Source organism: Erpetoichthys calabaricus, chromosome 9, assembly GCF_900747795.2.
Source record: "Erpetoichthys calabaricus chromosome 9, fErpCal1.3, whole genome shotgun sequence".
In the NCBI taxonomy this organism is placed as follows: Eukaryota; Metazoa; Chordata; class Cladistia; order Polypteriformes; family Polypteridae; genus Erpetoichthys; species Erpetoichthys calabaricus.
Window position 1 is genome coordinate 187,646,354 of NC_041402.2, and position 24,678 is coordinate 187,671,031.

At 45.4% G+C, this 24,678-nt stretch overlaps 1 protein-coding gene across 2 annotated transcripts; it reads right to left on the reverse strand.

Moving 5' to 3' along the window:
- Positions 1-2,412: 2,412 nt before the first annotated feature.
- nherf4a (NHERF family PDZ scaffold protein 4a) lies at positions 2,413-22,035 on the reverse strand. 2 transcript variants are annotated; one of them, XM_028792612.2, is made up of 9 exons: positions 21,967-22,035; positions 21,628-21,655; positions 17,569-17,633; positions 10,299-10,510; positions 4,711-4,918; positions 4,492-4,628; positions 3,763-3,967; positions 3,320-3,516; positions 2,413-3,243 (listed from the first exon to the last, which is right to left on the reverse strand). In XM_028792612.2, the coding sequence occupies exons 1-9, from the start codon at positions 22,001-22,003 to the stop codon at positions 3,157-3,159; spliced, it is 1,176 nt and encodes a 391-aa protein (XP_028648445.2). In that variant the 5' UTR covers positions 22,004-22,035; the 3' UTR covers positions 2,413-3,156. The 2 variants fall into 2 exon arrangements, with proteins under 2 accessions (XP_028648445.2, XP_051788274.1); XM_051932314.1 differs by lacking the exon at positions 21,967-22,035 and having other exon boundaries at positions 21,628-21,861.
- Between the last annotated feature and the right edge of the window lie 2,643 nt (positions 22,036-24,678).

Below are 24,678 nucleotides of genomic sequence, written 5' to 3' on the forward strand. Positions count from 1 at the left end.
TTGGAGGGTCCATAATCTGTTACTGAGATGGAGCTTATTGATGTTTCTCTTTCTTCTGTTGAGCCCACTGTAACTCAAAAAGTGACAGATGGTGCGATCAGACACTGATGGACCTCAACCTTGGACTTCAGCTTGTATCTCTTTGGAAGTTGTCCTTGGCTTTTTATCTACCATTGTCACTGTCCTTCTGCCCATTCTGGAGTCGATTGTCCTCTTGCGGCTGTGTGCAGGGAGGTGGGCTACAGTCCTGTGGACCTTCAAGTTCTTCATAATCTTTGCTACTGTTGTCACCGGAACATCAAGCTGCTTGGAGATGGTGGTCTTCTAGCCTTTGCCTTTCACATGCTGGTCCGTCATTTTCTTTCTGATCCCCTCATACATCTCTCTCCTTTGCTTTCTCAGCTCCATGTTCAGAGTGGGACACACAATGACACCAAACAACGGAGTGATGGCTTTTCTCCACTGAAATCGATTGAATGACTGATGGTATGATTGGAGACTTGTGTGCTATGAATTCAGGGAAACAGTGAGTTTGAAAAATCACTCAATTCCAATTGTTTAGGATCTTTTCTTGGGGTCCCAACAAACGTGTCCAGACCATTGTGGAAGATCTTTGTAGAATAATCCACACTTGATCTCTTGTCACACTTCTTTTGCTTTACTCAAAGGCTTGCAGGTACACAGGGGACAACTGCTGGTCATGTCATCACTTTTCAGGGAGCACACAGCACTTTTTCAATAAGCTGGTAGGGGTCTGACAAATTTGTCCATATCAGTACAACTCAGAAGATTCAAAGCTCTGACCATGTTGGTTACAAGTCACCCCATATATCCCATGATGCCAGAACAACCAGCAGGAAGGCTCCAAGGCTTCACCAGGAGGCACTGGACATAAAGCTGTTTCTCCTACATGCTACAACAGTCAGGAGGGAGTAGTGTGTCTCGCAGTGGGACTTTCAATGGTATGTGTGATGCCAAGAGAGTGAACTCATCATGTGTAATTTCAACAGAGACCATCCAAAACTCAGAGCTGCCATAAAATCTTCTGGGGTCTTCTAGGCAGTGAAGAACCTTACAGCTTTGACAGTCCTCAAACACAGCCCAACACATACTGAAGTTAGTGCTGACCGGTAAAAATAGAGGAGTCCCTTTGTAACCTTCAGCCACTGACTTGACTGAAACGACTCAAGGCAGCCCACACGGGGTGAATGGCACTATATAGTGACTTAAGAAAGTATTTGGATCCCTTGCTTTTTTCAAACTGTCCAGAATTTTCCAGGAGTAGCACTCAGAGCTCTGCAAAAACGAGGGCGCCAATGTCTCAAAAGTTTCAACTCTGTTGGTTGATCAGAGTTTGTTGAGTCTGGTGTCTCTGCAGCCTGAAGCCTCCACCCTAAAGATCCAAGTAGGTGGAGACCCTCCATTGCATTATTTGAGTCAGATAACAATCCCACAAGCCTCATCTTAAACATACCATAGTGTAAGTAGATGGAGCTCCGTAGGTCTGCACCTAGATGTCAACTCCAACTACTTGGACCACCCATTGGAGTCTACCCCACCCACTTGGACCACCCATTGGAGTCAACTCCACCCACTTGGACCACCCATTGCAGTCTACCCAGCCACTTGGTCCACTCATTGCAGTCCACTGCACCAACATGGGCACCCTTGGTAATCAACCACCCACTTGGAACACCCATTGCAGTCTACTCTACCCACTTGGACCACCCATTATCCATTGGAGTTAACTGCACACACTTGGAGACCACCCATTGGAGTCTACCCCACCCACTTGGACCACCCATTGCAGTCTACTCCATCCATTTGGACCATCCATTGGAGACTACTCCACCCACTTGGACCACCCATTGCAGTCTACTCAACCCACTTGGACTACCCATTGGAGTCTACTCCACCCACTTGGACCACCCATTGGAATCAAGTCCACCATCTTGGAACACCCATTGGAGTCTACTCCACCCACTTGGACCGCCCACTAGAGTCAACTCCACCCTCTTGGACCACCCACTAGAGTAAACTCCACTCACTTGATCCACCCATTGGAGTCAACTCCTCCCACTTGGACCACCCATTGGAGTCAACTCCACCTACTCGGTTCACCCATTGAAGTCAACTGTAAGTGGCCAGGGTGTGCACAGTATTTTAATTTGCTGGCCTTGGCCACCCTTTTCCACCCCTTGGAGGTGCCATTGGTTAAACAGCAGTTTCAAGATGTCCCAATGTAAGTGGAAGTGTAGGAGGATGTATGACAATCTAATATTATGGTGATGCTTCTGTTGTTCTTGAAAGATTGTATGATAACTGTAGCTTTCACAGAAGCTCAAGAAATATAGAAAGGTAACAAGCAAGAAATACTTGTGTCAATGTGATATTACACTTTGACATTTTTACACTTTTGTCCCTCCCTACTGCAGGACTTCATAGTGATAGGACACCACTGTAAATGTTATTCAATGCACTGTAATCTGAAGTATCTTTGGTCTCAGTACAATTCAGTATTGGTTATGAGATAGCTCCAACCCCAGTTTCTAAACTCCATGCCACAGTGGACCTCTCCTTCACACCAATCTGTCCATTCATCCATTTCTAACCAGATTATCCAGTTTTAGATCTCTTGTACTTATCTTGGTGGCCCTCCCTGTCTTCCACACCAATCTGTCCATTTGTCCATTTCTAAATAGATTCTCCAGTTTTCGGTCTCTTGTACTTATCTTGGTGGCCTACCCTTTCTTCCACACAAATCTGTCCATTTGTCCATTTTCTAACCAGAGTCTCCTGTTTCAAATTTTCCAGTAGGTATCTTGATGGCATAAAGCAGGTAGCAGCCCTAGTTGGGGTACCACACACAAACGCACTTCCACACTGGACCCAATTGTAGAGTTGAAAATTCACCTAAGACGTGTTTTTGAAATGTGGTTGGAGAAGCAGAGTACCTGAAGGGAAGATGCACACAGATATGAGGAGGGCATGTAAACTCCATGCAGACAGGGCCCAGGATGGGACTGAGACTGTGACTGCTGGAGCTGTGAGGCAGCAGCACTAATCACTGGACCACTGAGTCACACCTCCAATCTATTACAAAACCTATCCTCATCATAGCACCTTTCAGATGAAGCTGTGAGGATGTGGAGCTCCTCAGAATGTAGGCACTTCTTCTTGCACCCTGCTTTCTTCTTCCTTCAGTTCCAAGTGGTCCACGAAGGCAAGGGGAGAGAGGCGCAGCTGTAAAGACAATGTTCTTCTGGTGAAAGCTGTTCCCCACTGCACTCTAAAGTGGACCACCATTACTAAAACTTACCTGAGCGTAGAAGTCACTGCCTTTGCAATCAATGACAGTTAGGGTTACCTGACTGCCACTTGCCCGGATTTTGGCGACTATGTCTTCATGATCCACACCTTCCACTGGATCTCCATTCACAGCCAGAAGAAGGTCCCCATCACACATCCCAGCATGCTCAGCTGGGCTTTCCTGATCCACTTCTTGAAGGAAATGAGCTGCAGAGACACAGACGGGGAGTGAAAAGTTGACAGGGTGTGGACCTCAGCTATCTGCAGTCACAAACTGCCTGGAGCTCCAACCCTCGCCCTTCCTTTTATATCCCTTGCACTTCTTATCATGTGACTGCTGTGCAATTAGAGTTACATAACAACAGACACCAATAGGAGGAGCCAAGAGAAAACAACTGGCAAAAAGAAGAGCCGGGGACATGTGTGCCCTCAGCTGCTGCCATATTGTCTCACCTATTCTCCCCGCAGACGTCCTCTCTTGACGGAGCAGAAAGCCATAACCCTCTGGTCCCTGTGTCAAGAACAGCTTGTGTGGAAAGTGGGGCAGGTTGCTAGGTTTTGCCATTGCGGGCACTATAGTGATGCCTCTCCGTGTGTAACTCTCCTCACTGGCACTGTCAATCACCAGCAAGGTCACATGATTGTGGCACTTGCGAACCTGAGGAGGAACAATCCCGGTTAAGAGCGTGTCTCTAAGTCCATCCATCCATCCATTTTCCAACCCGCTGAATCCCAACACAGGGTCACGGGGGTCTGCTGGAGCCAATCCGAGTCAACACAGGGCACAAGGCAGGAAACAATCCTGGGCAGGGTGCCAACCCACCGCAGGACACACACAAACACACCTACACACCAAGCACACACTAGGGCCAATTTAGAATCGCCAATCCACCTAATCCTGCATGTCTTTGGACTGTGGGAGGAAACCGGAGCGCCCGGAGGAAACCCACGCAGACACGGGGAGAACATGCAAACTCCACGCAGGGAGGACTTGGGAATTGAACCCAGGTCCCCAGATCTCACAACTGCGAGGCAGCAGCGCTACCCACTGCGCCACCGTGCCGTGTGTCTCTAAGTCTGGGGGTCAAATTCATACACATTTCATTGTATGTTGACCCTGTGGTAACCTATATATGACAAATAAACCTAAACCTAAACCTAAATAGGTTGATCAGGGCTCACCATCTTGTTCAGGGCTGAGCGTGTCAGGTCGGACACATCTGTGCCATCGATCCAGATCAGTCTGTCTCCATTTTGAACTCCTGCTGCTTCAGCTGGTCCATCGACTGTTGTGTTGAGAATGACCTTATCCTTCAAACCTGTGGGGGAAAGAAATCAGAGTCAGCAGGCTGAATGGACGTACTGTGCCACCTCCATACGCCACCTCCGGCAAAAACATACCCTCTGTGGGTTGGATGCTGAAACCAAAGCTTGCATTGACATCTGCTGTGATGTAACAAAGTCGAGGAGTTCTGTGGTCCAGGTGAGGTCCATGCATCCATGCCAAAGGCCTCAGGTCAATTCCTAGCGCTCGTGCCCGTTCATAGTCTGGTCCAGCCAGTACCAGGAGGGACACCACAAGTCCGCTTGCTTGGATTCTTTGTGCAACCTGCCAGAAACACATTGAAGACCTCAAAACCAGTGAAGAGCACTGACGATGCAGATAGTGTTGGTTAGTAGTTGAGGAACTGGACTCTAGGCCACTATCCTCCGATGAACTACACTATGACCCTGAGGAAGACACTTAAGGAGACTGTGGGATATAATTGACAGTTACAAGAAAAAGTCAGGGAACCCTTTGGGATCCCTAAGATTCCTTCATTGATTCCTAATAAATTGTGGTTTGATGTCCATCTAAGTCACAATTCTAGACAAGCACTCCATGACACATACCCAGTTGAACTTTTCATGAGCACATTGAGTCATCTTTTACAGTCACCCCTTGATTTGAATAACTCATAGATCCTCCTTTAGCAGCAACTACCTCTACCAAACATTTCCTGTATCTGTTTCTAAGACTGGCACAACGCTGAGGATGAATCTTGAACTGCTCTTCTTTACAAATCTCTTTCAGTTTCTCCATATTTCTGGGATGTTTTGATTGCACAGCTCTTGTGTTATCGTGAAATACCCCCTACTTACCCTTTACCAATTTTCTTCAAGGATAAGTGTACTCATCAGGTTCATTGGTCTACTGTGGCACCTTAAGACTAACACACACACACACACAGATATACACACACAACCACAGACCCTAACCACAACAGTGCCCACTGAATGACGCATACACAGCTTGTTAATCTCTAGCACTTCAAACCACACAAGTGCCCTTATGAATAACACAGACACAACTTGTCACTCTCTGAACACTTCAAGAAACTTACTTATTATCGGCACAAACAACATATGATGTTTTAAATATATCTCAGACCTAAACATTACTCTGGTCTCTTAGGAATATTTTTAGACATACAAAGGTTCAACACCCTTGGCTATTGGCCATTTATCAACCAAGAATGCCTTACTTTACGTCCTGTTCCCTACTATTGGGTGGAGCTCTCACCCTCAGCCTTAATAAACCTTGCAGATCAGAATGGATGGCAAACTTCTGACTGCCCCAGGTGCTCTTAATATGTACTGTACCTTATTATCTCAATATCTCTAGATATGAAGACAAAGTATAGAAAATTTAAAGCAGTGTGATATTTATTATGTGAATAATAATACCATATAGAACAAGGAATAATAGAAAATAAGATTGATAGTATAGTATGAATATATATTGTAGCAGTTGAGGTAGTTATCGACCTCTTTCACCCTCAGGTACCACGCCAAACACCAGGTAAAAGTCCAAGACTTCTTTATTTTGAAATAATCACGTGCACAAAGCACCCTCCACTCCACACTACTCATATAAATCAATTCTCTTTGTAAATACAATTCTCTCTCTCTCTCAATAATCACTCCTCCTCTCCCAGACACTTCGCCACCCTACCTCCCAGCTCAGCTCAGTGTCTGGGCTTTCCCAGAGTCCTTTTATACCCCCTGACCCGGAAGTGTTCCTGCCCAACAGTCCACAAGTCCTTATTACTTCCGGGTCAGAGTAAAAGTCCTTTTCTTCAACCTGGAAGTACGTCATTTCTCCTGTTCATGTGACCAGGATGTACTTCCAGGTTATAGGGAACGTAAGAGTCCACGAGCCTCCCTACAGCGACTCCCAGCGGTCCCCAAGGTATCCAGCAGGACTGTGTATAAAAACTACAAGGTCCATGAGGCCCAGCTGGAATTCGGGGCATGTCCATGCTGTCGGGAGAGCTCCTCCTGGCGACCTGGGGGTGAGGGCCGGAAACTCTCGCCGGCCATCCATCACAATATATAAATATATATATACTAGTCATTTAGTCCATTACAATAACGGGCGCTAGAACAGTAGTGCATAAACATTAATATGAACAGTCTATATTAAATGGCAAGGGACTTTGACGTCATTCTTTTTGTTGGTCGTATTTTTCTTTCTTTCAGCCTTTCTTTTGTTGATGTTTACTTGCTGAGCTGACTGTTCTTCGTTGGCTGCCGCCGTGTATTGTGTGTCTTTAATTTTCTGTGACAGTAATACTGGCTTGTACGTTCGCTGGCTTGTACGTCCATAATATACCTTTAATTTTCTCTGGCGGTAATACAGGCGCGCGCGACGGTAATATGCCTTTAATCTCCTCTGACAGTACTACTGGCTTGAATGTGGCTGTAATATGCGTCACTGAATTGTGTACCTTTAATTTCCTCTCGCAGTAATACTGGTTTGTATTTCCGTAAAACGCCTCTAAGTTTCTCTGACAGTAATATCACGCATCGCACCGTGCCCCTTCACCAGAAGCAATGCGCGTGCGTACTTCACCAGAAGACACACACACACACGGACACCTGGACACACAAAGGGATTTTATTAAAGAGAATATATATACAGTGGAACCTCGGTTTACGACCATAATTCGTTCCACAACTCTGGTCGTAAACCGAGTTGGTCGTGAACCGAAGCAATTTCTTCCATAGGATTGTATGTAAATACAATTAATCCGTTCCAGACCGTAGAAACTGTATGTAAATATATACATTTTTTCAGTTTTTAAGCACAAATATAGTTAATTATACCATAGAATGCACAGCGTAATGGTAAACTAAATGTAAAAACATTGAATAACACTGAGAAAACCTTTAACAACAGAGAAAACTAACACTGCAATAGTTCGCGCTATAGTGCTAGGAACCGCTCTCGCTAAAAACACTTTTTTTAATGAGTTTTAAGCACAGGGGAAAAAAGGAACATTTGAAAAATCCGTAATTTAATAAACCACCAAGAAAAGTAACACTGCAACAATGCAGGCTACGAACCGATCACCGGAAACATAACTGAAAACAAAAACAAGCCTTCTCTAACTTATGCGTCCCTCAATCGCTCTGTGTGTGTGTGCGTGCGTCTCTCTTTTGCGAGCCTGGAGCGCCTGTGTGTATTGTCACGCTTGGGTCACAGATTTACACAGAGACACAGGAGGTTGTAGAAAAAAAGGAACTTTATTCAAAGCACTGCAAACAAATATTTGTCTCTTTTCAACAGTTTAAACGTGCTCCATGACAAGTCAGAGATGACAGCTCCGCCAGGAGCACAGATTGTCTGAGAGAGAAAGAAGGAGAAGCAAGCAACCAATTTAACAAACTGAAAGAAGCCCGTGCAGGCTTTTTAAGAAGGCGGAGCACCGCACGAGAGGCATATTACGCGACAGAGCCGGCAAGAAGGGAAAGGAGGAATGTGAAGGTAGTCTGTCCATGTTTCTTAGGGGTTTTCCCAGGGGCGTCTGTATTCTCTGGGGGTGCGATCAGCTTTGCAGCTCACAGTGTGTCTGTCTAGAGCGCTCCTGTGTGTGTGCGCACACGCCTCTCTCGCGCGTGTTCCTGTGTGTGTGTGTGTGTGTGTGTGTGTACAGCCCTCTGTCTCTTGCGCTGCCTCTCTGTGTGTGTGTGTGTGTGTGTGTGCGTGTGCGCGTGCTCTCTCTCGCTCGCTGCACAGGAAATGCACAGGGAGAGAATGAACATCAACAAACCGAAAGGGAACCTGGCTTGTTCGTAAACCGAGTGTTTGGTCGTGAACCGAGGCAAAAGTTTGGCGAACTTTTTGGTCGTAAACCGAGTTGTACGTATACCGAGACGTTCGTAAACCGAGGTTCCACTGTATATATATATATATATTATAAAAGAAAATCTTAAGACGAGACGAGACTATTGCCAAGAGATTTTCTCAAGTCCCACCCTCCTCTCAACCATTTTAGGTTAACGGCCCAAGGCCACGGTCCTCTCACCTCTCATTCGTCAGACACAGTTCCTGCGCTCTCAGCTCTTATAAATTTTTACGTTTTCCTCACTTTAAGTTCCCAATAAGATAAGACTTATTATGTCCAAATCTTAATGAAGAATTTCATCACAAAGGGTTATCAACAGAAGAAATGAGTACACAGGCAATCCTAGCACCGCAAAACGATAAAGTCAAATGAATTAGCACGAAAATTGTCGATCGGTTACACGGCAGCTTGGTTAAATGTGTATCAATAGACTATGCTGAAACAGTTGGTGGTGATGGTGTGGAAGATGAAAACATCAACTTACAATATCCTATAGAATATCTAAAACCGTTAACTCCGTCCGGTTTTTCACTGCACGAATTACTGTTGAAAGAAGGGTGTATCGTAATGTTATTGCGTAATTTATGTCTGAGTGATGGGCTATGCAATAGGACAATTTGGTTGTATTCAAATTTGGTTGAACAATTCTGACATGTAAAATTTTAACAGGCGACAAGAAAAGTAATGTACTCCATCTTCAGCGATAACATTAGACACCAAAGGAGATCTTGATATGCCATTCGTATTAAAACATTTACAGTTTCCTGTTAGAATAGATTTTGCTATGACAATTAACAAATCACAGGGACAAACATTCGAAAAAGTCAGTTTATTTATCAGAGAGAAAGAAATATACGTTATGTTGTCACGATGAAAGTCCAAACACGGAATCAAAATTCAATGCGATGTTGACGAAAAGTTAATTCTAAAGATTGTTTTTACTGAAGTTTTACAGTAAAAGTGTAAGTTTAAAAAGTATTTGCATGTTAATTTCAAAGCCAAACAGAACGAAAATGTATAATGCAATGAATAACTCGAACACAACATGAAATTTTCAATTTACTACATTTTACTATTTTTTAATATGGTTAATTACTCGCTGTAATGTAAAATAGTTAGGTCTATTATGCATATGTAACAATTCCCATGAAAATAACAATCTGTTTAAATTGTACATCCGCTTCCCCATACGCGAGAGTGGCACAGCTGCAAAGTGGCTAGAGTGTAGTTCCTGCCCGGGGGGTTGGAGAGCAAAGCGAGCAGGGGGCAAAGCACCCTAGTATTTAAGAGTGAAGTGTGTGTGTGAAAGCTGAATCCACTGTCTCCTCATTCATAAAAAATTCCAAGACAAAATGGAGTTTGTTGGGTTTTTTTTGAGTCTGTGCCTCTACAAGAAAAGTGACGTATATTGTGTGGCCGGGCCAGGGTTAGACTTGCGATTCCTGGCCTGAATAAGCTTCCCACTCTGTCTCTGGGTGACTCCATGTGCTCAATAATGACATGAAATGTCCAAATGTGTGTGTGTGTGTGTTATTAGTTAAGTCAGATTGGGTGTGTCTAAAATTGAGACTTTAATGAAGATTAGACCACAATGATGAAGATCAGACCCCAATGAGTCAATGACGCAATCCAGGGAATCTCAAAGGCCTCACTGACTTTTTCTTGCGACTCTAAGTAGTTGTGCTAAGCCTCTCGACTTGTAAATTACCATGGGATGGTTGCTTGATGTAGAAAGGCACTATATAAAATAAAGATTGCTTGTTTGTGTAAAACACTTGGCTAGACATTAAGCTCTTAATAGGGGGACCTCTCACTCACCTTGTTGTGCTCCAGGTGGTCCACAAAAACCCCGTTGATCTCCAGCACGCGGTCTCCGTCCTGGAGTCCACTGCGTTCTGCGAGGCTCCAGGGCTCCACCTGTCTGATCACATGACCCTCAGTAGCCTCCTCCAGACGCAGGCAGAAGCCAAAAGTTTCCTCGTCGGAGCGTTTCAGGCGGCAGCGCCGGGGAGAGGGGACAAAGTTCACATCTGAAAATGAAGAAGACGATGTCTGAGAGGCCCTGGGGCTGTACTTCTCAAGTAGTCCCCCCAACACACACACACCCATGTTTGCAGGTTTTTATTCAAATGCATTTCACAAACCCTGCGCCCTTCTTACTTCTAATTTGATCTCATTGACCTATCGATCTTTCTGGAACGTCTCTAAAAATTTGTATTCTTTGCTATAACTGTAAATGCTTATGTTTCTTTTGTCATTTTTTTTCCAATTTAAGGTTCTTCTTATTATTCTTTACATCCTATTCTTGTGATGTGGTAGAAGGTTCTGGAAGGGGATGGAAGGAAGTTGGCCTAAGTCATCAGGACTGTGACTTTGCCTGTTTTAGCTCACCATGGATCCTCCAGGGGTTTATTTTCTCTTGGAGTTTCTTAGCTGGCCATATGTCAATTACAATGTTAGCAGGACCCCATCTGTATATATCAAATAGAATGTCCGTCCGTCTGTCTATCTGTCCGTCTGTTCCCCATACAATCCCACACCCTTTGATGGATCTGGATTAAATTGTTCATCGTTGGTCTCAAGGAACGTATGGACAACACAGACTACTTTTGACAGTATGGACAAACTTTTGACCCAGGGGATGCCAGTGGGTATTTTTTCCCTAAGTGCTGCAATTTTTTACATGGAAAAAGGAAGTCCAGCCCTCCATTTATCGGCACTTCTGTTCCATCAGATTAGAATCAGGGGTTCTAGATGAGGTGCCAATGGTCAGAACCTCCTTAGGGAGTCTGCAGGTATATATCGAGATATTGAGGATCTGGTGTTCTCTGTGTGGTGTCCTCATGCCAAGATCGAAAGAGCTCTCTAAATAACCTCAGATAGAAGGTTATGGACGCCTAAGAGGAATTTAAAAAGATGGCCAAAATCATCTGGAATCAGTCACTGCATTGCAAGGGAAATCATCAACAAGTGGTGCAGACTTCAAATGACTGCTGATTCATCCAGGACTGGCCCAAGAGCTGACCACCTGATACTGGAAAAGGTCACCAAGAACCCCAAAACTCCATCTGCAGGTAACTCTTGTAACCCAATCAGAAAGAGAAGCACAAGTGTCACCTGCATGTGAGGTGTGCCAGGAAAAAAGGCCTTTGTTGTCCAGAAAGAACATCAGAGCGAGATGACAGTTTCACACTGAACATGTAGGCCTTCTGGGACAGTGTGCTCTGGACAGTCGAGCCAAAGAGAGAGATTGGCTACAGTAACAGTAGACATGCTGGATAGCATTTCAGGAGAAGAACCTCATGCCGGCCATGAAGCATGGTGGTGGGATTTAAATGTCCTGGTTTTGGGATTGCTGTGATACCTCAGGGCTTGGGCAGCTTGCAGTCATCATGTCAACTATGAATTCTGCATCCTGTCAAAGTGTGCTTGAGGTGGACGTGAGGCCATCTGTCGGAAAGTTGAAGTCGAACTACTAATGGACATTTCAACACAATCATAAGCCAAAGCACACTAGCAAATTCACCAAGGGATGGCTCGGAGAAGAAGAAATGGAGAGTTATGGATTTGGCCGAGTCAAAGCATGGATTGGGATCCCATTGGAAAGTTGGGATTAGAAGCAGGCAGGACATGCAAGAAAACCTACAAACATCTGAAGGAATTTTTCATGAGGGACTAGGCCAGAAATATCAGGGACTGGTGGGCAAATTTGGAAATCCTACAGGATATCATTTGTGCTAAAGGGGTGAGGGGTGTCACAAATGTAGCACCCTCCTAGTTGGGCATAATAGTAAACTTAGAAGTAAGCATCGGTGACACAACTTTTTTTTTCTTTTCTTTGCTTTGGGGAAAGCAGGAACAGAGATGTGATTGGTGCTATTCACTTTCAATCATGGTATAGTGCGCCCTTAGTACTCCAATGATTTTTGTTTTTCTTGGGGAGTTGAGAGGAAGAGCATTTGGAGACAGAGCAAAGTGGGGAGAGAGTGTTGAACGAGTGTGTAAGAAAGGAAAAGAAAAGAAAAGAGAAAGCTGGTACTAAGGCTGTGGAGAACACGACAGCAGACAAAAAAAAAAGACACTTTTTTTTTTGGTGGTCAGTGTTAAACGTGAGAGGCACTGAGCGGGTTTGGCTCATTGGAACACGGATGAAAAACAGAGCTCGGCTTTGAAGAAAAAGGGGACAGACAAATGAAGAGTCGGATGCCTACTTTACATAAATTTGTTATATAAAAAGGGAACGCAAATAAATCCCGCATCAAGACGAAGTTCCTGGCGTCATCCCAGAGGGAGCTGTGAGACTCCTGTGTTTCACCACAGAGGTAAATGTGAAGTGCAGTGAAAGTTCTGGAAGGACACTGTGAGTACATGTGAAGTTGTGTACTGCATATGAGCTCTCACTAGGCGCGCCAACGATTTTTTTTTATAGATATATACAGTGCATCCGGAAAGTATTCACAGCGCATCACTTTTTCCACATTTTGTGATGTTACAGCCTTATTCCATAATGGATTAAATTAATTTTTTCCTCAGAATTCTACATACAACACCCCATAATGACAACATGAAAAACGTTTACTTGAGATTTTTGCAAATTTATTAAAAATAAAAAAATTGAGAAAGCACATGTACATAAGTATTCACAGCCTTTGCTGTGAAGCTCAAAATTGAGCTCAGGTCCATCCTGTTTCCCCTGATCATCCTTGAGATGTTTCTGCAGCTTCATTGGAGTCCACCTGCGGTAAATTCAGTTGACTGGACACGATTTGGAAAGGCACACACCTGTCTATAGAAGGTCCTACAGTTGACAGTTCATGTCAGAGCACAAACCAAGCATGAAGTCAAAGGAATTGTCTGTAGACCTCCGAGACAGGATTGTCTTGAGGCACAAATCTGGGGAAGGTTACAGAAAAATTTCTGCTGCTTTGAAGGTCCCAATGAGCACAGTGGCCTCCATCATCCGTAAGTGGAAGAAGTTCAAAACCACCAGGACTCTTCCTAGAGCTGGCCGGCCATCTAAACTGAGCGATCGGGGGAGAAGAGCCTTAGTCAGGGAGGTGACCAAGAACCCAATGGTCACTCTGTCAGAGCTCCAGAGGTCCTCTGTGGAGAGAGGAGAACCTTCCAGAAGTCAAACATCTCTGCAGCAATCCACCAATCAGGCCTGTATGGTAGAGTGGCCAGACGGAAGACACTCTTTAGTAAAAGGCACATGGCAGCCCACCTGGAGTTCGCCAAAAGGCACCTGAAGGACTCTCAGACCATGAGAAAGAAAATTCTCTGGTCTGATGAGAACAAAGATTGAACTCTTTGGTGTGAATGCCAAGCATCACGTTTGGAGGAAACCAGGCACCGCTCATCACCAGGCCAATACCATCCCTACAGTGAAGCATGGTGGTGGCAGCATCATGCTGTGGAGATGTTTTTCAGCGGCAGGGACTGGGAGACTAGTCAGGATAAAGGGAAAGATGACTGCAGCAATGTACTGAGACATCCTGGATGAAAACCTGCTCCAGAGCGCTCTTGACCTCAGACTGGGGCGACTTGAATACTTAGTGTGCTGTGAATACTTAGTGGCCACGGGCCCCTATAGAGTTGAGCTTCCATGCTCAGTTCCCGTGGTCCCCATACAAACCAGGGGGGCTGCCTTCTCATGGTCCGGAGGAAGGCATAGTCCCTCTCCCAGTCCTTCTTGGCGTCCCGGCTGGGCACAGCCCCCAGCTGCCCACCACAATGCATATACAGTGCATCTGGAAAGTATTCACAGCGCATCACTTTCTCCACATTTTGTTATGTTACAGCCTTATTCCAAAATGGATTAAATTCATTTTTTTCCTCAGAATTCTACACACAACACCCCATAATGACAACGTGAAAAAAGTTTACTTGAGGTTTTTGCAAATTTATTAAAAATAAAAAAACTGAGAAATCCCATGTCCATAAGTATACACAGCCTTTGCTCAATACTTTGTCGATGCACCTTTGGCAGCAATTACAGCCTCAAGTCTTGTTGAATATGATGCCACAAGCTTGGCACACCTATCCTTGGCCAGTTTCACCCATTCCTCTTTGCAGCACCTCTCAAGCTCCATCAGGTTGGATGGGAAGCGTCGGTGCACAGCCATTTTAAGATCTCTCCAGAGATGTTCAATCAGATTCAAGTCTGGGCTCTGGCTGGGCCACTCAAGGACATTCACAGAGTTGTCCTGAAGCCACTCCTTTGATATCTTGGCTGTGTGCTTAGGGTCGTTGTCCTGCTGAAAGATGAACCGTCGCCCCAGTCTGAGATCAAGAGAGCTCTGGAGCAGGTTTTCATCCAGGATGTCTCTGTACATTGCTGCAGTCATCTTTCCCTTTATCCTGACTAGTCTCCCATCCCCACAGCATGATGCTGCCACCACCATGCTTCACTGTAGGGATGGTATTGGCCTGGTAATGAGCGGTGCCTGGTTTCCTCCAAACATGACGCCTGGCATTCACATCAAAGAGTTCAATCTTTGCCTCATCAGAACAGAGAATTTTCTTTCTCATGGTCTGAGAGTCCTTCAGGTGCCTTTTGGCAAACTCCAGGCGGGCTGCCATGTGCCTTTTACTAAGGAGTGGCTTCCGTCTGGCCACTCTACCATACAGACCTGATTGGTGGATTGCTGCAGAGATGGTTGTCCTTCTGGAAGGTTCTCCTCTCTCCACAGAGGACCTCTGGAGCTCTGACAGAGTGACCATCGGGTTCTTGGTCACCTCCCTGACTAAGGCCCTTCTCCCCCGATCGCTCAGTTTAGATGGCCGGCCAGCTCTTGGAAGAGTCCTGCTGGTTTCGAACTTCTTCCACTTACGGAGGCCACTGTGCTCATTGGGACATTCAAAGCAGCAGAAATTTTTCTTTAACCTTCCCCAGATTTGTGCCTCGAGACAATCCTGTCTCGGAGGTCTACAGACAATTCCTTTGACTTTATGCTTGGTTTGTGCTCTGACATGAACTGTCAACTGTGGGACCTTCTATAGACAGGTGTGTGCCTTTCCAAATCAGGTCCAATCAACTGAATTTACCACAGGTGGACTCCAATGAAGCTGCAGAAACATCTCAAGGATGATCAGGGGAAACAGGATGGACCTGAGCTCAATTTTGAGCTTCATGGCAAAGGCTGTGAATACTTACTGTATGTATATGTGCTTTCTCAATTTTTTTATTTTTAATAAATTTGCAAAAATCTCAAGTAAACGTTTTTCACGTTGTCATTATGGGGTGTTGTGTGTAGAATTCTGAGGAAAAAAATGAATTTAATCCATTTTGGAATAAGGCTGTAACATAACAGAATGTGGAAAAAGTGATGAAGCGCTGTGAATACTTTCTGGATGCACTGTATATTTATTGTTGATTTCTATATGTGAACCTTACCTGTGCTGTAACTCAGACAAATTAATTGAGTTAAGTTAAACTGTGATAAAATCCCTTGAGTGGTGTGTTTAATAAATGCGTTTTATTATTTTTTTGTTTGTTTTGTTGTTTCCTATCCATGATTAGGTGGAGTGCTTACATGGTGGTTGCATTCAAGTAATTAATAAAATGGGTGAGTGTTTACAAATCATTACTTTGAAATATTATAACAGGGATAGATATCATTGTTTCATTGGACCCATTGGTCATTAATATTTATTGGGATGTGTTTAATGAGGATCCCACCAGTGAAATTTCATCCTATGTCATAGGTATTGTGCCAGTTCAGTGGTGGGAGGACTACATAAGAATTACCAGGAAACATCAAAAAGGTTTGGGGCAGCCACCCGTGTATTATGCTCTGGCTGCAAAAGGGTAAATGGGTTGTTCACAGGTCAAAAGAGAACTGACTGAGAGGTGTAAAGATGGCGGCTTTAAAGGCCGGGACTGGAAGTGATGTCATCATTGGCGCCAGAAACGTGTGGGATTTCCCATTGTGGTGGACAGCTGGGACCCATGTCTGGCCAGGACGCCCCTTCGCTATATGTTCAGGGGGAGCAACCATGGACTCTTTAATACCTCCCCCTGGACGCTAGATGGCAACTCCCCCAGGTTGGAGCGGTGCCTTGGTTTCCCACAGGGCTTCATGGGAATTGGAGTTTGGTGCAGCCCTTTTGGGTCCCACAGGGGGTGCAGCAGCTGGGACTCCTGAGCCCTTATGGGCAGTGTTTTCGCCACGCCTGGAAGTGCAGCTGGAACTCGGCAATCAAACACCTGGAGCACTTCCGGGTGCCTGATCAAAAGAGCCAGCAGCCACCACTCCGGGAGCCTGAGTCGGGAAGAGGAGGATGACACTTGCCGGGAGAGTGGTGGTGCAAAGAGATTTGTTGTGACTTTGTTGTGCTTATGTGACGGGACTGTGTACTGCCTGTGGGACACGGGGAAGATGTGCCCCACAGGTGAAGAAGAATAAAAGTTTTACATGTGCCTCCGTGTCAGTCTGTGTCAGGTCGGGCCCGGATATAGCACCTTGAACACCATGAATGGTCTGCAGAGGATCAACAGGGAAAGTCAGTGCACCTCGCCACCCCCTGGTTTGGCATGGTACTACTATTAATCAGGCCCTTTAGCTGCCTCCCATGCGCATGTGGTAACACCAGCTTCTGCAGGCCAAGGGTGGACTTCCTTTCTGTCCCCATTAGACTATTAAAAACTTTGATACTGTTGTTGAATCAATTAGCAAGGGCAACGTTTCCTTGTGTTTTTCATTCAAGTCTACCACCATTATCTGTAGGCCTTGTTGGCCTGTTCAAATATGCAGAAAAAAATGTGTCCCCCTCTGTGGGGTGTACTTACTTTTTCACACGACATAGAATTTCTGTGTAAGTCTGATCCTGTCTTATCTGATGTGTTTATTTGATTTCTATCTGGTTTTGGATGCAACTGAGAAGGCCAGCTTCACGTCTTCATGACTAACTAAAAGCCTTGAACCCTCGAATCGGGTGTGAGATCGAGATCATTCTTGACACACTGCTACACATTTAGGCCTCCCTTTTGGGTCCCGCCGACATGTCTCGGCTAGAAGATTATCTGACAATGTGAGCTCGTCTAGGTCACCGCGAGGGTGTCAGATGCAGAGGTGAACTCATTTACCTGTTTCCTCCGTGATGACCAGCGCCGGGTTGTCGATACCAGCCTTGGGATCGAAGGTGAACTTTCTGAGAGGAAGACATGCCAGAGGTCAGTAATCAGTGTAAAGGAAACCAGTCACACACTACCTCCAGGTGCCACTCTCTGTGAAGAAGTGTCCACACCTCCATGCTTTTGGGGGACAGCTTAACTTCCTGTGAATGACCAGCTATTATTTCCTCCTTACAATCTGGTGGCCTTCCGTAGGAATACTCTATAAGCAGAAGCCCATGAAGAAATTCCCTGAATCACAGGAAGAGCACAACAAGCAAAAGAAGGTGAGGAGGGCCATGCTACAGTCTTGTGCAGCTTAACCTGACCATTTTGTTCAATACAAGGTCAGCCCACTTAAGCAACAACACCCTTCAGGCACAGCCAATCAGCTCTTCAGAGGTCATGTCTCAAATTCTGCAGATGGTTGTCTACATGCCAGCTACATTTTAAGAAAGGAGAAGAAGAGGAGACCAAAATATGTTTCTGAGGCCTAAAGTTTCCATCACCGCAACCACAAGTGCACGAGGTTAGCAGACGTTAAGACTCCCTTTAGTGGACCTCCCTGCGGTCAGAGCCTGTCAAAGTCCAGTAACTTCTGTAAGTTAAGTTGTCCCATCTGATCCTTCTGCACCTACAGTACCGTGATCAGTTCTCAATTGTGCATGTTCCGAGCAAGACGGATACACACCCCGGGAGTGAAGATGCCCGACAGCTTTATTCTACCCAGTGGATTCAGAAAGCCTGAACTGGCAGACTTGTGCTAAATTCTAAGTTGTAGGGCCACAATGTGTCCAAACTCTTCTTCAAGTTCCAGTGCTAATGGTTCCCTGCAAGTATTGAGACCCCTTCACTTTCTGCACATTTTATTGTGTGGGAGATTTAATTTGAAACAGGCAAATTTGAATAACCCATCATGACAAAGTGAGAAGATGTTTACAGAAAGGTGTGCAGATTTATTATAACAAAGTTATAGCAAAGTTATAGAACCCTTGCAAAAAGATATATTTTAATTTATTTGGAAAGGCAGTAAGCCCAGAATAAATAGATCTACACTGACAAGACTCAGTCCTGTGGGAGGTATGCATGACTACCACAGAGCTGCTTCTTCTTCTTTCGGCTGCTCCCGTTAGGGGTCACCACAGCGTATCATCTTCTTCCATATCTTCCTGTCCTCGTCATCTTGTTCTGTTACACCCATCACCTGCATGTTCTCTCTCACCACATCCCTAAACCTTCTCTTAGGCCTTCCTCTTCTCCTCTTCCCTGGCAGTTCTATCCTTAGTATCCTTCTCCCAATATACCCAGCATCTCTCCTCTGCACATGTCCAAACCAATGCAATCTCGCCTCTCTGACTTTGTCTCCCAACCATCCAACTTGAGCTGACCCTCTAATGTCCTCATTTCTAATCCTGTCCATCCTCGTCACCCCCAATGCAAATCTTAACATCTTTAACTCTGCCACTTCCAATTCTGTCTCCTGCTTTCTGGTCAGTGTCACCGTCTCCAGCCCATATGACATAGCTGGTCTCACTACCGTCCTGTAGACCTTCCCTTTCACTCTTGCTGATACCCGTCTGCCACAAATCACTCCTGACACTCTTCTCCACCCACTCTGGCCTTATCTCTACTTCTCCATCAACATCCTCAGAGCAAACATCACATCTGTGGTGCTCTTTCTTGGCATGGGAACCATCCTGCTGCTCACTAATCATCACCTCACTTCTTAACTGAGCTTCCACTACTCTTTCCCATACCATCATGCTGTGGCTCATCAATTTTATCCCCCTGTAGTTACTACAGTCCTGCACATCCCCCTTATTCTTAAATATTGGCACCAGTACACTTCTTCTCCACTCCTCAGGCATCTTCTCACTTTCCAAGATTCCATTAAACAATCTGGTTAAATACTCCACTGCCATCTCTCCTAAACACCTCCATGCTTCCACAGGTATGTCATCTGGACCAACTGCTTTTCCATTCTTCACCCTCTTCATCGCTGTCCTTACTTCCTCCTTGCTAATCCATTGCATTTCCTGATTCACTATCTCCACATCATCCAACCTCTTCTCTCTCTTGTTCTCTTCATTCATCAGCCTCTCAAAGTCCTCTTTCCATCTGCTCAACACACTCTCCTCGCTTGTGAGTACATTTCCATCTTTATCCTTTATCACCCTAACCTGCTGCACATCTTTCCCAGCTCAGTCCTTCTGTCTCGCCCACTGGTCCTTTTCTCCCTCCTTAGTGTCCAACCTCTCATACAACTCATCATATGTCTTTTCTTTAGCCTTCGCCACCTCTCTCTTCACCTTTCGCCTTATCTCCTTCTACTCTTGTCTACTTTTTGCATCTCTCTGACTATCCCACTTCTTCTTTGCCATCATCTTCCTCTGTATACTCTCCTGTATTTCCTCATTCCACCACCAGGTTTCCTTTTCCTCCTTCCTCTGTCCAGCTGTCATGCCAAGCACCCTTCTTGCTGTCACCCTTACTACATCTGCTGTAGTTCCCAACTGTCTGGTAACTCTTCACTACCCAGTGCTTGTCTTATCTGCTTCCTAAACTCAACCATGCAGTCTTCCTTATCCAACATCCACCATTTGATCCTTTGCCCTGCCCTCACTATCCTCCACTTCTTCTTGATCTCCAAAGTCATCCTACAGACCACCATCCTATGCTGTCTAACTACACTTTCCACTGCCACCACTTTGCAGTCTTCAATCTCCTTCAGATTGACTCTTCTGCATAGGATGTAATCTACCTGTGTGCATCTTCCTCCACTCTTGTACGTAACCCTGTGTTCCTCCCTCTTCTTAAAATACGTATTCACCACAGCCATGTCCATCCTCTTGGCAAAATCCACTATCCTCTGACCTTCTTCATTCCTCTCCTTGACACCATACCTACCCATCACCTCCTCGTCTCCTCTGTTCCCTTCACCAACATGCCTATTGAAATCCGCTCCAATCACCACTTTCTGACCATCACTTCATCAAACTCACTCCAGACATCTTCTTTCTCCTCCATCGCACGCCCAACTTGTGCCAATTTCCAGCTTCATAATCATCACTCTGTCTGACACTCTTTTCACCTCCAAAACACTCTTGACATACTGTTCCTTCAGAATAACCCCTACTCCATTTCTCTTCCCATCCACACCATGGTAGAACAATCTGAATCCACGTCTGATCCACCTGGCCTTACTCCCCTTTCATTTAGTCTCTTCCATACATCAATTTTCCAACCCGCTGAATCTGAACACAGGGTCATGAGGGTCTGCCGGAGCCAATCCCAGCCAACACAGGGCACAAGGCAGGAACCAATCCCAGGCAGGGTGCCAACCCACCGCAGGACACACACAAACATACCCACACACTAAGGCCAATTTAGAATCACCAATCCACCTAACCTGCATGTCTTTGGACTGTGGGAGGAAACCGGAGCGCCCGGAGGAAACCCACGCAGACACGGGGAGAACATGCAAACTCCACACAGGGAGGACCCGGGAAGCGAACCCAGGTCCCCAGGTCTCCCAACTGCGATGCAGCAGCGCTACCCACTGCACCACCGTGCCGCCCGTTTAGTCTCTTGCACGCACAATATATCAACCTTCCTTCTCTCCATCATATCTGCTAACTCTCTCTCCGTACCACTCATACTGCCAACATTCAAAGTTCCTACCCTTAGTTCCACTCTCTTTACCTTCCTTTTTTCCTTCTGCCTCCAGACACGTCTCACTCTTCTTCTCCTCCTTCTTCGGCCAACAGTAGCCCAATTTCCGCCAGCACCCTGTTGGCTAACAGTAATGGTGGCAGCCGTTGTTAACCCGGGGCTCAACCAATCCGGTATGGAAATCTGTATTGTTCTCCGCATGTTGATCTGGTGAAATTTTACATCGGATGCCCTTCCTGACGTAACCCTCCCCATTTATCCGGGCTTGGGACCGGCACGAAGAAACACACTGGTTTGTGCATCCCCTGTGGCTGGGTTCTGTTCATTTTAATAATAATAATAATAATAAGTTCAACTTACTCAGTCATCTCAATGTAGTCACCAGCACCTGCAAGAAGAACACAGTCCAGTCTAGTAAAGATTTTTCCAAAGTCATGCCACCCATCCATCTCCTGAAATGCCAATTCCAGTACAGGACTCACCAGGCAAACACATTGGCCCCCACTGTCCAACTGACAATCCTATTGTTTCCTCTCCCCAGTGCCCACTGCCTTCCATCCCTACTGGTCATGGAGAATCCCAGCTCTTCTGGTGGTGTCACCAGCTTTCTCCAGAGTGTTCTGCCTTGTCAAGGCACAAATGCTGGCTAATCATTCCTCGAGGTGAATCAGTGCCATTTAAAATGCAGCCTTGACTTACCTGTGCAGAGCTTTGTTGTTCTGGTTGAACGAGCCATGATGAGAGCAGTTCAACAACAGCCAGCAGTCCTGGGTACAAGGTGCAGTCTTGGGGAGAAGGAGGGGGGGGGGGGGTCTTAAGGGGCCTCTTATCTCTATGACTCCGCCCAGTTCTCACAAGGAGATGAGTTTAATGTTTAATCTCCAGCGATGAGAAAGTGATCCGGGGTCAATGAGGGATAGTCAGCACCAGACGGCATTCTTCACAGCTGCTGCTTGAGAAGGCTGGCACATGAGGGTCCTCTTACATAACACAGTTCACTTCTTTGCATTTCATAAACATTTTATTGCCACGCTACCGAGACAGCCGGCTCATTGCCGCTTAATTACAACAAATCTACTGCAGTAAAACTAGCAGACTCAACCTCTCCTATGGTGGACTCAGACCCCGTCACATTGTGCACACTTTACTGTGCCATCGATTTCATTTGAAATGGAGACACCTGACACCCAGTGGATTCAGAAAGCCTGGACTGGCAGATTTGTGCCAAGTTTCAAATCGTAGCTATTAGAGGGCCACAACATGTCCAACCTCTTCTTCACGTTACAATTACAAATGTTTCCACACAGCGGATTCAGGACATATTAAGACCCCCCAATACGTTCTGCACACTTTTGAGGTGGATACATTTGCCATTTCTGACCATCCATCTACACTCTTTAACCCAGTGGTCTCAAACTCTGGTCCTGGCTGCAGGTTTTCATTGTAACTAGGGAATCCATTCCCGGATGGATTTATCCATTTTCGGGGAATTCAGGAATCCTGCATTTCATTCCTGTGAATCCCAGGATCCCAGGTATCTCACATGTGAACGGTTTAAGAATGACCGACACTTATTTTTAATAAAACTAGATAGATAGATAGATAGATAGATAGATAGATAGATAGGAAAGGCACTATATGATAGATAGATAGATAGATAGATAGATAGATAGATAGATAGATAGATAGATAGATAGATAGATAGATAGATAGATAGATAGATAGATAGATAGATAGGAAAGGCACTATATGATAGATAGATAGATAGATAGATAGATAGATAGATAGATAGATAGATAGATAGATAGATAGATAGATAGATAGATAGATAGGAAAGGCACTATATGATAGATAGATAGATAGATAGATAGATAGATAGATAGATAGATAGATAGATAGATAGATAGATAGATAGATAGATAGATAGATAGATAGATAGATAGATAGATAGATAGATAGATAGATACTTTATTAATCCCAAGGGGAAATTCACATACTCCAGCAGCAGCATACTGATACAAAAAAACAATATTAAATTAAATATTGATAATAATGTAGGTAAAAACAGACAATAACTTTTTATAATGTTAACGTTTACCCCCCCGGGTGGAACTGAAGAGTCGCATAGTGTGGTGGAGGAACGATCTCCTCAGTCTGTCAGTGGAGCAGGACGGTGACAGCAGTCTGTCGGTGAAGCTGCTCCTCTGTCTGGAGATGATCATGTTCAGTGGATGCAGTGGATTCTCCATGATTGACAGGAGTCTGCTGAGCGCCCATCACTCTGCCACAGATGTCAAACTGTCCAGCTCCGTGCCTACAATAGAGCCTGCCTTCCTCACCAGTTTGTCCAGGCGTGAGGCATCCCTCTTCTTTATGCTGCCTCCCCAGCACACCACCACGTAGAAGTTGGCGCTCGCCACGACCGTCTGATAGAACATCTGCAGCATCTTATTGCAGATAAGGAAGTATAGTCGGCTCTGTCCTCTCTTACACAGAGCATCAGTATTGGCAGTCCAGTCCAATTTATCATCCAGCTGCACTCCCAGGTATTTATAGGTCTGCACCCTCTGTACACAGTCACCTCTGATGATCACGGGGTCCATGAGTGGTCTGGTCCTCCTAAAATCCACCACTAGCTCCTTGGTTTTGCTGGTGTTCAGTTGTAGGTGGTTTGAGTCGCACCATTTAACAAAGTCCTTGATTAGGTTCCTATACTCCTCCTCCTGCCCATTCCTGATGCAGCCCACGATAGCAGTGTCGTCAGCGAACTTTTGCACGTGGCAGGACTCCGAGTTGTATTGGAAGTCCAATGTATATCGGCTGAACAGGACTGGAGAAAGTACAGTCCTCTGCGGCACTCCTGTGCTGCTGACCACAATGTCGACGTGCAGTTCCCGAGACGCACATACTGAGGTCTGTCTTTAAGACAGTCCACGATCCATGCCACCAGGTATGACTCTACTCCCATCTCTCTCAGCTTGTCCCTAAGGACCAGAGTTTGGATGGTGTTGAAGGCGCTAGAGAAGTCCAGAAACAATTCTTACAGCACCACTACCTCTGTCCAAGTTGGAGAGGGATCGGTGCAGCATGTAGGTGATGGCATCCTCCGCTCCTACCTTCTCCTGGTATGCGAACTGCAGAGGGTCGAGGACGTGGCGGACCTGTGGCCTCAGGTGGTGAAGCAGCAGCTGCTTCTATGTACCTACATTGTGTTAAAGGGAGTTGCATCTTCACACAAGTGTTCAGTTCTTGGGCTGATTTTGCTGGGACGTCCAGGTTTGGATAAATTAGCAGTCGCCTGAGATCTACAGCACTTGTAGATGACTTTCCTTACAGTGGAATGACTGATTTCAGATGATTTAATGATTTGTTTAAATCCCTTGTCACAACTGTAGGCATCCACAACCTTCT

Coding starts and splice junctions, on each gene's coding strand:
- nherf4a (XM_051932314.1), bottom strand. CDS start 21,716: ATGGATGGGTGGCATGACTTTGGAAAAATCTTTACTAGACTGGACTGT. Junction 4,919..10,298: donor ACCACCTGGAGCACAACAAG/GTGAGTGAGAGG, acceptor TGTTTCTGGCAG/GTTGCACAAAGAATCCAAGC. Junction 4,629..4,710: donor CAGCATCCAACCCACAGAGG/GTATGTTTTTGC, acceptor TTTCCCCCACAG/GTTTGAAGGATAAGGTCATT.